The sequence below is a fragment of the Alternaria triticimaculans genome (genome assembly GCF_023758025.1).
Source record: "Alternaria triticimaculans strain BMP 0046 chromosome Unknown scaffold_1, whole genome shotgun sequence".
Lineage (NCBI taxonomy): Eukaryota > Fungi > Ascomycota > Dothideomycetes > Pleosporales > Pleosporaceae > Alternaria > Alternaria triticimaculans.
In genome coordinates, this window is record NW_026055958.1 from 1,362,096 (window position 1) to 1,377,564 (window position 15,469).

Sequence of the window (15,469 nt, forward strand, 5' to 3'; positions counted from 1 at the left end):
ACAACCCACCACCACGCGACCCCAACAACTCCACGCCAGCACACTCACCCGTCACACCACCAAGCAAACGATATGTCGCATCCCGTTTCCAAAGCAAGCATCTAACAACCTAGGTACTCTGTCGCTCCTACTCTCCCGCAATTCTCCACCATGTCACCGCACTTCACCCCCATCATACCCCTTCACATAGCCACGAGACTACCTAGGCCCATCACAACACCGACAAGCAACGTTAGTGACAATGTCGGCATCCACGAAAACCGGTGGCGACCCTCCGATAATCATATCGATGGGTCCCGCAACTACTATCGTGACGACCATGGACGCACCTACTATCGTGACTACCGTGAACGCGACACCTACAACCCCAACTGATCTGGAGACTTTCCCCATAGTCACGAGACCGGATCCTGCCACTATAGTACCCTCGACGACTGACGCCGGAACGACAACGTCGACTACTGAGACCGGAGATGACAAGTCCTCTTCAGTGATTCCCACTACATCTGATTCTACAACGCCTGCTCCAGACCCATCGTCCAGTCTACAGACAACTCCCTTTTCGTCTTCGTCTGATGCAACTCCCTCATCACCCACCGCACTACCTTTAATTACATCGGAGCCTGACCGCGGTCTTAGTGTACCAGCATCGATCGGCCTGGGTGTTTCTACGGGCGTTATTGCGATTTGTGTGATAGCCAGTGTGTTGTATGCGATATACGGCCGGTCTCTGAAGAATATGTGGAGGAATTCCGGACGTGGGGCTGGTGGGACGGGTGAGAGGAGGTGGTGGAAGAGAGGGAGACGGGATAGTTTTTAATGTTGATTGGGTGTATTTGGATAGGTGTTCATACCTCCACCAAAGACATGAAGAACCCGATTTCCTTCCAAGCTCAGCCTTGACTTGACCCATTTGTGAAGCCGACTCAATCATTCCCTAGCTACCACCAGATCCATCAGGCATGCCGATCTAGACCTTAATGTCTGGCAGCTGTCCCGGCAAACCCACAGGGCTATCCTCCAAAATCCTCTCATGGCAAAATAACAGGTTACTAACAAGTAAGACCCACATGAAGCTCTCCCACAAGCTGGTGACCAACACCGAAATCTTCTTATACTCGGGGATGAAAGCACCCAAAGGTACGTCCTGCATCTCCGCAATGGCAAGCACCATAGTCTGAGCGAATGCCTCTTCGAGAGAAATCTGAGACGTAGGGTTCATCACTGCTGTGGCGTTGTGCTCAACGAGGTCAGCCCACGTCTGATCGGACCAAGCGAGAGTACCAGAACCTATAGCGAGTGGTCAGTAGAAGCAAAAAGAGTGATGGTGGAGAGCGCGAGGTGACTTACTCCATATTGGAAAGCCTCCGCCTACATACTGGCCCAATGACTTTGCGGATTCGGCGATGATACTGTGCAGACTGGCTTGCCCTTTCCAGACTATGGTGTCGTAGTCATTGTAAGCATCCCGGCCACCTTTGTCGTCGGCCGGCAGCGCGATGAAGTGGCGGTTGAATCGACGCATGTTGACGGGAATCAGGCCGATGTAGAATTCCATGAGGTCAGGTTGATACCAGGCGTCTTTGTGGCGGCACATGACCCATGGTGTCTCGTCGCACTGCAGACTCGTTAGCACATCGTCATTTAACAACAACAGACATCATTTCAAACTCACATCTTCATACGTAACCTCGAACATCTCAATAGCCTCGACTTCGTAGCCTTCTTTAGTAAATATCTTCTTGCACGCGTAGTTAATCTTGCTGTCGTTCCACATTTTGACCTCGTTTACTGTCGGGTGCGCCAGCTGTTTGACCAGGTACTCGCTCACGTCCAAGACTGGAGGATTGAGAGTGGGCTTGTCGACGGGTTTGGGCTTGTCCTTGTGGCTGAGAAAGTCTGGCATCGGGTCGTTGGACTCTCTTGCGGGGGCTGTACCGACGGCCATGCTGGTGAGCGCGGTAAGGCATAGCAGAATGGCTCTGGAGAGCATCATGATGGGGATATGTGAAGTATTTAATTGATTGTAATCGTTGTGTGATAAGGCTGAGACGGAAAGTGTGGTGTAGGAAGGTTTGTTACTGAGAAAGACGACCATGATATAGATCTCACCTGTGCTCCAGACGGCGCTAGTAGTATCTTCAATGTGATGCTGACCGCTGAGGTGGGAGACTGAGATGGCGGTCAAGGTGAGAGAGATTACATCTTCTAGTGATAATCGAACAGCAATTACAGGACCATGCGCATCCCGATGGGCTCAAGAGCTTAACAATCCATTTCGAAAAAGCCTTACCCTCCGCAGAGAGCACAAAGAATCTACATCACTAAGCACTCGCAGCAACTATCCCACCGCGTGTGATGTGAGGTCTTGCAGCGATCTTGTCTTCCAAGTCTAGCAATGAGAACCTAGGCCTGCGATAAGTGTAGCCCACGAAAGCACCTTTCTTCCTGATCTCCAGAACAGTTTGGCTGACATCTGGATCTCGAAGAAGCTTGTCGCGCGGTCGTTTCTTTTCTCGTTTGCGTCTCTTCATGTCTCGCAATGACTTAGCGAACCCTTCTTGAGCGGGCGTAGCTGCACCATCATGCTGGGTAGTCGGCGGGACCGGGGACATGACATCATCCTCACCATCTTGAACTTCTACCGCAGGGTCTGCCAGCCCCCCGAGAGCTTCGTAGCTTGAAGAGTCGAGATGATCAGACGCGCTCATGATCTCGGCCTCATCGTCGAAGTATTTGGTGATTGGCTGACCGCCGTGAACGCGTGGTACGAATGGTGGACGAGTCAGATGCAGTTGTGACCACTGAATGTTGCGGAAGAACGGGTGCGACTTAATGTCTTCGGCGTCGTTGGGGTAAACAATATGACCGGTGGTGTTGACGTTACGATTGCGGCGCGCACCAGCAGCTTTGTCGCGGAGGACCCAGTCGTTCTCACGGTATCGCTTAGCTGAGAGACGATCTTGTCTGTCCTCGAGCAGTCGCATCATGAGGTCGATTGCGTTGCGTGAAACTGGCATGAGTGGGACGCGGTCGATGTTGGGACGGGCATAACGTTGATCAGATGGGAATCGCAGCCACCTCCTATGATCCTGCACGAGTTAGCACCAGAACGCGGCTTATCATAGTCAAACATACAAGTATGCGCATCTTCGTAGCTTGGCGGTTATCGCAGAAGAAGGGTGTACAACCGTAAAGACACTACGAAGTTGTCAGTGTAAACACGTACAACATCTCATGCCCACATACCTCGTATAATATGATACCAATGCTCCACCAGTCACAGCGACCGTCGTAGCTTTCTCCTCGTATGACCTCTGGTGCCATATATTGGCTCGTCCCAACGACACTCTTGGCAAATTCACGCCTCTGCTCTCGGTTTAACCAGTCGATGATGGGTCCATGCGTTGAGTCTTGTCTGGTATGGTAACGACCGCGGGCCGCTGCACTCCCATTGACGAGATTCATGGTCTTGCGAGCGTCTGATCGATCCTTGTCTTCTTCGACGTCTTGTGCGTCGCCTATGACATGTAGATCCAAGTCGCGGAGTAGACCGTATCGTTGCTCGTTGTAGTACGTCTGGTTGTGAGCCCAATGTCCATCAAAGGCGAGGCCAAAGTCGGAGATCTTGAGATGGCCAGACGACGTGATCAAGAAGTTGTCGGGCTTGACATCGCGATGGATCCAGTTCATCTTGTGTGCCTCCTCGATGCACAGTATCATCTCTGCGAGATACCACTTCGCGACGTTTTCATCGAGGATGTCTTCGCGAAGAAGGAGGCCCAGGAAGTCGCCGCCCATCATGTATTCCATAACGAGATAGAGATTGTTGTTGTCCTGGAAAGCAGAAATGAGGGGAACCACCCATCGCGAGTTCTCCGACGCGACTAGAAAGTCTCGCTCTGCTCGCAAATGTCCCTCTTGGCTATTGCGAAGCATATCCGACTTTCTGATGACCTTCATGGCGAAGACTTGCTTTTGTCTACGGATGGTCGGGGAAGGCCTATCAGTTTTTGGCGTCAATGAGCCATCGAGGTATCCCATACTGCAGCTGCTTCCGCGTAGACTGCCGCAATTGTCACTCTTCTCGCGAACGAGACGCACAACACCGAAGCTACCTTTCCCGAGGACTCTTACGATGTCGTAATTGGAGATGTGCACGCCTTTCATCGTCTGACGCGCTATAGTATTCGACTTCATGACACGGGTTTGACGCAGATGATGTGTCTCTGCAAGATACTATTCTCGCCTTTTGGAGTGACGTTGCTCGTTCGGTATGGCCATGGTGAATACCTTCCGCTCCATTTGGCGGCGACGCATAGATCGTGGTGTAACCTTGGTACCGAGAAGCTGATTGAAGTGTGACTCGAAGAAGATCTTCGCCGCTGCTGCATTCTCAATAGTCGCAACGGAAGGCTCACACAGTCGCGGAGCGTCTTGACGTGGAAAGACAAGGAATCTTGGAGGCAAACGTTCTGGGGTCGCCTCACAATAGAGCGCAGGTTGATTGTCGGTTATATGGCGACCGTTCTGACTTCGGTACGTGGTTTCAGCAGATAGCGGCGCGCCTGATGAGACCAACGATGTCGGTGCAGTGGACTGGCTCAGCGGTGCGACGCTGCTGGACGGGCTCAGGACACTTGATGGAAGCGAAGGGACCTCTGACATGGCGCTTTTGGGCGAGGTGGTAGTTCGCTGGTCATCGCTTGGATGTTTGAAATGGTCTGTTCGAACCATTGGCCGAGAGCTCAGCTTGGGTCGACGCACCACCGTATCGTTGTTCATTAGGGCGTTGGAGATCTTGGCGGTGAGTTGCTGGGAGAGACTTGGTGTCGACCAGCTTGTTGTCATGGGTGTAGGAGGCGGAGTGCGGGTTCTTGGTATAGGTTCTGATTCGCCATCGAAGACGGCAGCGTTTGTGAGTTGGAGTAACGATGAAGAGTCCGGATCTAGGGAGAGAGCTGGTAGAGTCATAGGTACATCGGGAACGACAGGGCATTGTAGCGGAGAGTTGGAGTAGGAATTGATGTTATCGACACGTGGTACGTCTGCTAGTTTGTTGACCGTTGACCCAGTGCTACCAAAGGTAGCCTCGCCGGAGCTGGGAGCGGAACCTGTTGGTACTATCAGTAGAAGCCAAGAGGTACCAGGCAGAAATGGGTAGCAACTCTTGCCATTGCGGAAGATTGAGAAGATTCTGATGCTTCCACGACGAAGTGTAGTAAAGGTACGGCTAGCAGGGGTGCTGTTGCGCCCCTGCAGGTTCTTCGTGGAGCCGCTGGAGTACCCTTCTGCTGATCGCTCGATGACGCGGACCTTGCCTTTATCACGAGATAGTTGTATCGCGTTATGGGCTTCCTTTCTCTTCCGCGCTGGGACAAGCGACAACATGTCAGTAGCTCTGGTGTCGGGTGGTGATCGAAGTTAAAATCGAATTGAGTAATAATGTTCGATGAACGCCGCGGTCATCGAAGAATATCGATGCAGGACGGTTGGTGACAAGCAGAGCCCGAAAGGACCTGTAAGGTGTATACTGTTTACACCTGCGATATTGGAAGGCATGACTTGAGTGACGAGGCAAGAAGCCCCATCGCAGGAAGGTGGCCGTGGTCTCTCAGTGCTCGAGGAAGGCGCTCATGGCACCACACCTGGCAGCATCAACTGCGGTCGTACCTCACGCAACCGCTATCCAGGACGCCAGAATCAACGAACCCGTGCACCCTGCGTCCAACACGATCGACAATCTCATGGCGCTTGGCTAAAGCGATGCTTGTTCGCTGCTAACTCCAGTGCGCAAAGATGTTCGTTTGACTCAAGCAAGGGGAGTACGAATGCGGTACCTCGCGCCGTACAGACAGGCACTAGCAGCGAACCGCAGGAAAGATGGCACTGCGCGGATGGTGTGCTGGTGCGCTCGGCACGACGCGGGCCCAGAAGAGATGCCTTTTCAAGCAATTGGTTATTGCGAATGGAGGCTTCGTTCGTCCCGGCGCAGCGGACACTTCCAAGCGACCAGGGGCGGCGAAACAAGCTCCCAATCAGCATCCTCGACACTCGGCCTTCCCCAGCTGTCGCACTGCAGCCTTCATGCAGCGATATGAGGATAGAAACATGCGCATGTTGACGGCTGGGGATTATATTGCGGCGAGGGCGTTGATCGCCGTTCGTTGGGGGCCAGTGGCGGCTAGCTGACTGTGCGCGCGATTGTCTGCGTCTTTCAGCATTCTTCTCCCACGAACACAGACGTCGCCTACGCGGTGTAGCTGCGGCGTTTCAAGATTCTGCATCACGCCTTGGTCACACTATCACGGCCGAGTCGCGCGGATGAGGGCATTTTTCAGATCCGGAAACCTTCCTCGCTGTCTGCTGGTGGGCATGTGGACTCTGGAGTAGTTGGGCGCTTAGAGGTGCCTGGCCGGACTGCCGAGACTCTGCAAAGTCATCACACGCCTCTGCAAATCAGAAGCGCCATGCGCATGGCCACCTCGGACGCTATTCGCTCCGCCGACAGAGGCTTTCCCTCCCGCCCGACAAGACCTGCATACGCGAAGCTCAGTGGTCGCTGGCCCCTGTAGATTCAATATGCTAGCGACGTGCCTATTCGCTGCCTACTCAATGCTTCGAGGGCTGACATGCAAAGGCTGGCCATGCTGGCGGGCCCGTTTTGCTCTGTTCATTCGCCTGAAGCGTCTCTTTGGCGAGCAATGCCATGGTTGCACGAGGCCCTCGAGGCCAAGTCCGTACTCCATAAGTGCTGATGCCCCCCGCCACCGCACGCTGCCCGTTCTGCGTCGACTACCATCAAATCGTGTACCCCAAAGCTGACGGGTCACTGAATCGTTAAAGACAAGGACTTCCGCTACGCAACAGTCTTTGCTTTCCACATCGCACCGCCAAAATGTTTCGTTTTACCGAGCTCGTTTTTATCGCCGCTACCTGGTCGCTCGCTACTGCACATACCGTTATCGTCTACCCAGGATGGAGAGGAAACAACATCCACACCAACGGAACCAAGTCTGACACAGACCCATCGATTCCAGATGGCTCGATCGGTATCAACTACCACGAAGACACCGGCACATATGGATTTCCATACGGCATGCAATGGATGTACCCATGTACGTTTTCCCGATTGGGTATTCCGTGCAGGAGAAGATAACTAACATGAACTTCTAGGTGGTGGCATGCCAATGTCGCAAAATCGCACAAAGTGGCCGGTTAACGGTGGCGCTGTCGCAATCCAACCCGGATGGTTCCCAGGCCACTCGCTCGCCATGTTCTACGTCAACATGGGTTACGGCAACGAACCGCTAAACTACTCGCACACGATGGTCCCAGTCTTCCAGATTACAGGGCCTACAAACCAAGAATACCCCGGTTCCTTCTGTCTACCGCAAGTCCCATTACCTGCCAACTACACACCCCAGGTTGGAGACAATGCGACTATCCAGATTATTGAGCTTGCGCAACACGGCGCTGCTCTTTACAACGTGAGTGCAAGCGTCTGACCATAGCAGCCGTATAGTTGCTAATAGATTCCAATAGTGTGCCGACATCACTTTCGCCGAACCAGAGGATGTTCCCGAAGTCAACAGCTCAAACTGCGTTAACACAACAAACGTCGACGACCACATTGGCTTCCAAATCGTATACTCGACAACATCATCGCCAGCGCCACACAACATGGTCGTCAACACCTATGCATCGATCATAGTGCCGGCAATGCTTGCAGCGGCGTCGTGGATCACATGGGTCGTCTAGTGCACGAACCTGACTTTGATCTGCGAATGTAGTCTTTTTATGGGCAAGGAGTTTTGGCGCGAAAGATATCCGGTCTCTTTTGAAGCGACGATCTCGATTTGGAGCGTACGCGGTGGTTTGATCTGGGTGGTTGGTGGACCAGCTGTGCAGCAGCTATGACGGTCTTTCTTAGGGGCACATAACACGTTACTGTGCGGTATGATGTACAGAAGCTACACATACAATACCATTCATAATCCCAATACTTGCATTTCCACTAGTCGCTTACTTGTAAGCTATATGCTGTCATGCTTATACCGACTGCAACAAAGAATAGCTTGTGTATATAAGCCGTCAGCAGGAGGCCTGATCCGCATGCGCAACCCCGACATGAGCGGATGGCTTGAACTACAGCTGCAGGCTAGATAGCAGACCCCTAATCAAGGGAGGCACAGTTCCCACTCGGTTTTTACTGTAGTCTGCGGGCCACAGCCAAGGTCGCCGCCATTCCGCCTCGGAAATCCCGTTCCGAGCCTCCCTTTCCCCACTAAAACCCAACCAGACCCTGGCCTCTCACGATGATTTTCTACGCGCCCAGGTGGTCCCTTCCCCGTCATCGCCTCGCCCTCGATACTTTGGCCACGCCTTACTTACGCGCCCATGCAAGCCGCACCTTAAGTCGACGACGTGACGATCGGTGTACCTTTTTTGTGCGGTGTGCGTCATTGTGGGTTTGAGGTGCGCTTGTGGTGAAGGGAGTATGCGCTTTGGTTTTTGCCAAGACTGATAGCTAAGAGTGGTGTGTGAAGAGGTAGAGAAGAGATGAGTAAGAAAGGAAGAGGCCGCGTTAAGAGGAAGGAGGTGCAAAGTGATGATGGATGGACCGTCATTACCCATGGCTTGGCGAGTATTTCGCTCGATGGCAAAGGGAAGGAGGCGGATGCTGGGTCCTTGCCTACCAAAATAGTAGAGGGTTTGACGGCAGAGAAACTGTTGGACGATTTTCGCCTGCTTCAAGAGCGGTGGGAAGATACGCTGCTCGCGAAACAAGTTGAAGAGATTGTCGAGACGAGAAGCGCTGATGGCAAATGGGGTGTTGAAGAAGCGGCATGCATTGGCATCGGCAGTTTCAGTCGAGACTGGGCGCATAGATGGAGGAGTCTCTGGCAGCTTGTACTGTTTGTCGATGTAGTCGGGCGACGTATGTCATCGTCTCTATCTCTTGCATGTACCCGAACTGATTACAGGATAGTTAAAGACGAAAATAAGGACCTCAAGATACAGTGTTTCGCCCAAGATCCAGCCTTCACACCTTTCGACATCGAATTTCTATCGCACCTCTCCATCACGGTCCTTGACTCCGATCTCCAGACCCACATTACGTCCAAATCCTTTGTCTACTCGCCCTTCGTTGACTGGTTCCTTCTCCTACCAACTTTCCTCAAATCGAAAGACCCGGTGTTGTATGTAGGCAACGAGATTCTGGATGACTATAGTGTGTATGCGCAAACGAAGGAGAAGAAAGAGCGATTGGAGGAGTGCAATGAGGTGGGCAAGAAGTGGATAAAAGGCAGGGAAAAGGTGGCGCTAAGAGAGTTTGAAAAGCATGGGAATGCGCTGAATGGGATGGTGGTTTATCTGAAGAAGAGTGACGAGGATGCAGAGGAAGAGGGAAGTACAGAGGCGAAGTCTAGGGAAGAGAACGACAAAGAGGCGACTCCCGGACAAGATACCTAGAGCATCACACATATACACCTACCCCGAAGCGTTTTGATGGTAAGCCTCAGCTTCGGTTGGTTCCGGGCAAAACCTCGGATCTCTCAACCAAAGTACACCTTTGGAGCTAGCACACGATTTAAGCTTGCCGATTTCCCTATACCACTCAGCTTATGTACCGAAAACTCTCTAGAAACCAACGGCAAACACCTGCTAGAGCTCTACATCTACAAATTCGCAATATCGCAGCTTCCCCATTACGCGACAACGACGCCTGAAGGCTACCTAACCGCTCGCGAACACATAGCCACGGAATGACGATGCAGGTGACCAACGAAAACCAGATGCGCGTGCAGTCAGAGAACCAATCGTCTTCTTTGCATCAAGGCGATGGAGAGCCTGCCCCGATGCCGGTGCCGGAAGACAAGCTAGCCATGTAAGATATCAACTCACTGCAGTCGGGCATTGCTAACTGAACAGCTCACAACGCAACGCATCCGTTTCACCTTTACTACGCTTACCAGCCGAACTCCGAATCCAGATCTGGGAATACTCCATGAGTTGCGCCTATGTAAAAATCAGATATCGCATTCGCAGGAGCGGAGCACATTCCAAGCACCATGGGATCCCGTTGAACGATGATGGCACCCCCGCAAAAGATGTTGCCCTCCGCCTACCAGCGACCTCGAGGCAGATCCACGCGGAGACCCGGTTGCTGATCTTCGCCCTCACAACTTTCAAGATTCCTCAATTTTACCAGGCTCGATGGGTCTCCGATCACGCGTATCTACGAAACATTCAATCCCTCCGTATATCCAACGCAGGCTTGTGGCACTTCAGATTAAGATATCGAACCTCCATCGATGGTCAAATCTTCAATAAAGTACCCCATTCTAAAAGTGGTTATCTCACTGAATCGTTCCCACGTCTGGTACTTTTGGAACTCGCTCCCCGCACTGCGGACGGCTTGCACGATTTCGACCACCTTGATCCAGAGGACGAGGAAACCCGCACAATGAAAGGAGCCGAGTTTTACCGTAGGCTACTGGAGCAGCGGATACGGGAGCGAGAGGGCAGACCTTGGCTGACTTTCAGTTGGAAATGATCTATAGAGCAGCTGGCGCTTTCGATAGCTGCAAAAGATCGCTATGCTTGTGAGCCTCGATACTCGAGCTCGCTACGTCAATTTTTAACGTCATATGAGGCTCCGAAGACAACAATTCCATAGGGTTTGGAAGAAGAGGCTCTGTCATGAGCACATGGTAGCTAAAATGTAATGGATACAGAATCGAACAACAGTCGCTACCGGAACAGATCAATGAAACAGGAACAAAATAGAAACAGGAGCCTTGGGCACTAACGGCGCACCGATTACACGAGCAAGTGAAATGGGCGCTCTCCTTTCAGGTCAAGTATATTGCAGACCGCTGCTCAGTTGATCCACCCCACCATACAAGCTCTATCGACAAAACTGCAATCAACCTCGAAAATCACATTTCGGGCTATCGCATTTCCACCTTTATCGCGCTCCAACGCTCCAACGCTTCAACATGGAACATCATCCAGAACCCGGTAATTCTGCGTCAATGTCGCTACAGCAAAACAACAGCAGCAAGGCAGTCATCCTAGCAAGTGGGCTGGTAGATGTCACGCACATGTCTGAACATATTGCCGCAATGTCAGTATTTCTCCGCTTTGAGTTTTACCACATTACTGACGCAAGCAGTGCTCATCGTAACACGACAACCTCTCGCCTTTTACAACTCCCTGGCGAACTCCGGAATCAGATATGGGAGGTAAGACCTGGATACACACAATCTGTCTGTGATATTCTCTGACATCGCCTCTCTATCTCCACAGTACACGTTAAGCAATCCCTACATCGCCCTGCACTTGCGCGCCAACTCCTCGCCCGAATTTCCTGGATCACATGGATGGGCATACACCTACGCGGGCCCCAAGGAACGAACAAGCTACATGCCACTCGAATCAGCGCTACACCTCCCCGAGACCTGCCGCCAGATCTACAACGAGACAGCTACCTTAGTGTACCAACTCAACACCTTTGTATTAAAGGGCTCAATGTTGAATCCCGAAGCGTATATGTTTCGCACATCCGCACAAATGCTGGCAGTTCGAACAATTCAGCTACGCGATTATGAGATGGATGCTTTAGTAAGTGCCCCTTCAGGCGGCAAAGGGACTTGGTTCAGTGGGCTCCTTGGCTTAAAGCGACTCGAGATCGTGCGGACATACGTGCGCGGAATAGCGGAGCAACGGGTGAGAGAACTGGACTGGCGACTCCGGATGGAACGAACCATTTGCGAGTATAGAGGAAGCTATGATCTCGATATAGTATGGCTGTTAAGAGGAGGGTAAGCGCCATGTAGGGCTGTCTGGAACATCGGGCTATCTACACTGACCTTTGAGTCCTCGAAGGTTCAACACTTGGAATTGACGTTTTTAAAGCTCGCACATCGCACATCATCAGTCTCACCAGAAAGCCTTTGAAAACCCAACGTCAAAAATCGATGAGGGGTATAAAAGCGAGACTCGCTCCCCACAGACGTCTGTGCAGTGCTTTCAATGGAGGTATATAAAGTGCCACTTCTCCACTTTGTCTTACTTCCTACTCAGCACCTTCCTCCAGCATTTTTCCAAAATGACGTTGTCAATGATCTATGCGAGTTTGCTGTCTTCCTTCTCCTCCTATTTCAAAAACGGCCAATATATCATTACATGTGATTGTGTCACAAAAATCGTACTGCTCATCGGTTCATGCGAATCCCTCCTTCTAAGCCTCTCGAAAAGAAAAGTTGACTCGATACAAAACATGCCGCGTTTTGCTCAAAACTCGCGGCTATAAAACATCCAAAGAATCGACGATGACTGATGATGGAGATGTTGACGAATGGGAGCAAAAAACGCGGCATAAAAAGCCTTCTAGAGTACGACATGTCTCCGTCCGCATAGGAAGACACGTATATAAATATCTGTAGTCTGCCACCTCTGCCTTCCTTCTATCATACCAAGCTTGTATACGATTCTTCAAAAATACGTCACGGACGTGCTATTCCCGCGTCTTCCCCTTTCCAAAAACACCAATTACCAATTGATGCGCCTGTCGTCTCGCCGCTTCTCTAGCCACGGAATGAGAAACCTCATGTACCGATTTTAAACATATACGGCGGCATTCAAAAAGTGCTGAAGCAGCAGAACATGGAAAGACCGTGCTTCCTGGTTCAAAACATGTCGGTTCCTCGCGATGAGTGCGCCCTCCGGACGACTCTGGACGCATATAAAGCCGCCTCTTCCTTTCCTACCTTCTTTCTTCCTACACACAACACTTGCTTCGTTCCTCACCAAAACTTGAAAGAGATAAGCATATGGTCCTCCTCTTTCCTCCGCCTTCTCCCATATTAATATACATGAGTTATTCATGTGTTCAATCTTACTTCCAAAAACTCCCAGCGGACAGATCATGTCTGACCAGGTAAGATACCGAAGCTTTGTAGTTTGAAAGCGGTTCCGCCAGCCGGTATGTCGCTATCCCCTCGCCTCTGTTCTTTGAAGAGCTACTCTCAAAATAGAAAAGCCAGAACCGTTATGTGGAGAGGAAGAGAAGCTGTCCAAAAGAATGGATCCGCAAATCGATGTGCTGTCACTCTCCTCGCCTCAGCTACTGAATTTGCGCTTTTTGCTCTTCCTTCTTCTCTTATCCGCACATTCCAAAGCCATTCTACAAAAATGGCGTTCTGTTCTCAACATGAACGTGGGCTCGCGGTGTGTTCCAAAAGACATGCAGATGTTTCTGATGTGTTCAAATGGCACAGCGGATGAGGAAATGTCTTCGTGTGAGGAGAGCATGTTGGAACTGGTCATGTTCTTACGACAGAGCCAGCGGGGAGCGCATGGTACCAAAACGAGTCAGGGATGCTCTCATGTTTTGGTCGAGAGGCGGTCGCTGTTGAGCTTGGAATGAAGTGTGATGATGATGATCGTCATCGTAATGAGCTTCGATATGAAACGACTTCCGTAACATCGCATGTTCATTGCATTCAAGACATCGATGGAGGGAAATGACATTTCCTCGACCAGAAAGAGGTGTTCTACTCCCTGCATATCCCACCACTCAGTTTCCACAAACACATCACATGCTTCCTCAGCCCCTCAGTCCACCACCTTCCCATCACCGTCTATTTTCCCATACCCTTGAGATAAGCCTCCCACCCATCCTCCAACAACGCCTTATCCTTGCGCATAACCTCCTTCTCATTCCCCTCCATCCAAACTCTCAACCTCTCGCGAATCGTCTTATCCTCCGCGCCAAGGATACGCACAGCAAGCAGCGCAGCATTGGTCGAGTTATTGATACCAACAGTAGCAACAGGCTCGCCACGCGGCATCTGAGTCATGCTGACAAGACTATCCCAGCCATCCATCACACTCGCCTTGACGGGCAGACCAATCACCGGAAGTGTGGTCCACGACGCACACATACCGGGTAGATGGGCAGCGCCACCCGCAGCGCCGATGATGACTTTCAGAGACGTCTGAGAAGCGGTCTTGGAGAACTCGCGGAGCCAGTCGGGGGTGCGGTGGGCGCTAGTGATGCGCGTGGTGAAGGGGATTTGCAGTTTAGTGAGGATCTCCAGACCGGCGCGGAGGACGGGGAGATCGGAGTCTGAGCCCATGATTACAGCGACGAGAGGCTCTTCTGTGGAGCTTTTTGAGCTGCGTGATTCGACGGTCTTTCCCTTTTGAGCGTCGACAAAGTCGACGAGGGGCTGGATCTCGCGTTCTGCGGCTGCGAGTGTGGGGGCTGTGAGGGTGATGTGCCCCATCTTGCGGCCGGGACGCGCATCGCCTTTTCCGTAGAGGTGAATTGATGCATTTGGTGACTCAAGAGCCCTCTTCGCGACTTGGACGTGGGAGTCTGGCGTCTTGCCGCCAAGGATGTTCAGCATAATGGAGGGTTCGCGGAGGCGGAGGCTAGACTGGGAGATGGGTAGGTCGAGGATGGCTCGGAGATGCGCATCGTATTGTGAGATGGGGCAGGCTTCGATGGTGTAATGTCCCGAGTTGTGCGGACGAGGCGCAATCTCGTTGATGAGCAGGCTGTCGTCTTTGAGCAAGAACATCTCAACACCGAAAACACCCTTGCCTTCGAAAGCACCGATCGCTTTCTTGGCGAGTTCCTGCGCTCGTTGTGTCGTCTCCTCTGCTACGTTCCTGGGCGGCGCGTATGTAAGCTTGCAGATGCTGTCCTCGTGAACAGTCTCGACAGTGGGGAATGTGAGCACGCCGTCCTTTGTCTTGACGACCATGACTGCGAGCTCCATCCTGAAGTCCGCCCAGCGCTCTGCATACAACGGCCTCTTTCCTAAGGCCTCAAATGCTGCATCAACGTCCGCCTCCGTCTTCACCACAAAGTTGCCCTTGCCGTCATACGCCTCTGTCTTGCTCTTGAGCATGAACGGATAGCCATATGACGAACCTACTTCCTTCAATCCCGCAACACCCTTTCCTTCGAGATCGATGCTATCTGCGACATCCACTCCATGCTCTTTCAGGTATTGCTTTTGGGCGTATTTGTCTTTGATGGTCCGTAGTGTTTTCCAGCTGGGTTCAACAACGACCTGCCCCGCTACCTCTTCGAGCATATGGGTATCAACATGTTCGATCTCGACAGTGACGACATCGGATGATTCTGCGAGTTTCTTTACAGCCGCTGCATCCTTGAAAGATCCCTCGATATGGCCGTCGTGCGCTGATATCTGCTTTGCTGGTGATGCCCCGACGTCCAGGACATTGACTTGAACGTTCAATCGGTTGGCAGCCTCGATTAGCATACGGCCCAGTTGGCCGCCGCCTAGCACTCCTACTTTTCGACTGTCGACCATTTTGCCAGAGTTGTTGTCAATGTCAAGTCATTCAAGTGATGCAGTGACTAGTCGGGGTATTACGTCGGGTGGTTTAGATTGGCTAGCGCTGGTTGGCTGAATGTGGGGGA

General features: G+C 51.9%; 6 protein-coding genes across 6 annotated transcripts; 2 read left to right on the forward strand and 4 right to left on the reverse strand.

Moving 5' to 3' along the window:
- Nucleotides 1–970: 970 nt before the first annotated feature.
- Nucleotides 971–1,996, reverse strand: J4E78_000468 (uncharacterized protein; the record flags this gene model as incomplete). Its single annotated transcript, XM_049361131.1, has 3 exons — nt 971–1,290; nt 1,351–1,618; nt 1,676–1,996. 3 exons carry the CDS (start codon nt 1,994–1,996, stop codon nt 971–973), a joined length of 909 nt encoding a protein of 302 aa, XP_049226414.1.
- Nucleotides 1,997–2,324: 328 nt separating this feature from the next.
- J4E78_000469 (uncharacterized protein) lies at nt 2,325–4,200 on the reverse strand (the record flags this gene model as incomplete). Its single annotated transcript, XM_049361132.1, has 3 exons — nt 2,325–3,092; nt 3,139–3,201; nt 3,250–4,200. 3 exons carry the CDS (start codon nt 4,198–4,200, stop codon nt 2,325–2,327), a joined length of 1,782 nt encoding a protein of 593 aa, XP_049226415.1.
- Nucleotides 4,201–4,239: 39 nt separating this feature from the next.
- J4E78_000470 (uncharacterized protein) lies at nt 4,240–5,391 on the reverse strand (the record flags this gene model as incomplete). Its single annotated transcript, XM_049361133.1, has 2 exons — nt 4,240–5,114; nt 5,169–5,391. 2 exons carry the CDS (start codon nt 5,389–5,391, stop codon nt 4,240–4,242), a joined length of 1,098 nt encoding a protein of 365 aa, XP_049226416.1.
- Nucleotides 5,392–6,898: 1,507 nt separating this feature from the next.
- Nucleotides 6,899–7,761, forward strand: J4E78_000471 (uncharacterized protein; the record flags this gene model as incomplete). Its single annotated transcript, XM_049361134.1, has 3 exons — nt 6,899–7,118; nt 7,177–7,490; nt 7,546–7,761. The coding sequence occupies 3 exons, from the start codon at nt 6,899–6,901 to the stop codon at nt 7,759–7,761; spliced, it is 750 nt and encodes a 249-aa protein (XP_049226417.1).
- An 801-nt stretch (nt 7,762–8,562) lies between these two features.
- On the forward strand, nt 8,563–9,477 carry J4E78_000472 (uncharacterized protein; the record flags this gene model as incomplete). Its single annotated transcript, XM_049361135.1, has 2 exons — nt 8,563–8,941; nt 8,993–9,477. 2 exons carry the CDS (start codon nt 8,563–8,565, stop codon nt 9,475–9,477), a joined length of 864 nt encoding a protein of 287 aa, XP_049226418.1.
- A 4,175-nt stretch (nt 9,478–13,652) lies between these two features.
- Nucleotides 13,653–15,359, reverse strand: J4E78_000473 (uncharacterized protein; the record flags this gene model as incomplete). The annotated part of the gene is made up of 1 exon (XM_049361136.1): nt 13,653–15,359. One exon carries the CDS (start codon nt 15,357–15,359, stop codon nt 13,653–13,655), a length of 1,707 nt encoding a protein of 568 aa, XP_049226419.1.
- Between the last annotated feature and the right edge of the window lie 110 nt (nt 15,360–15,469).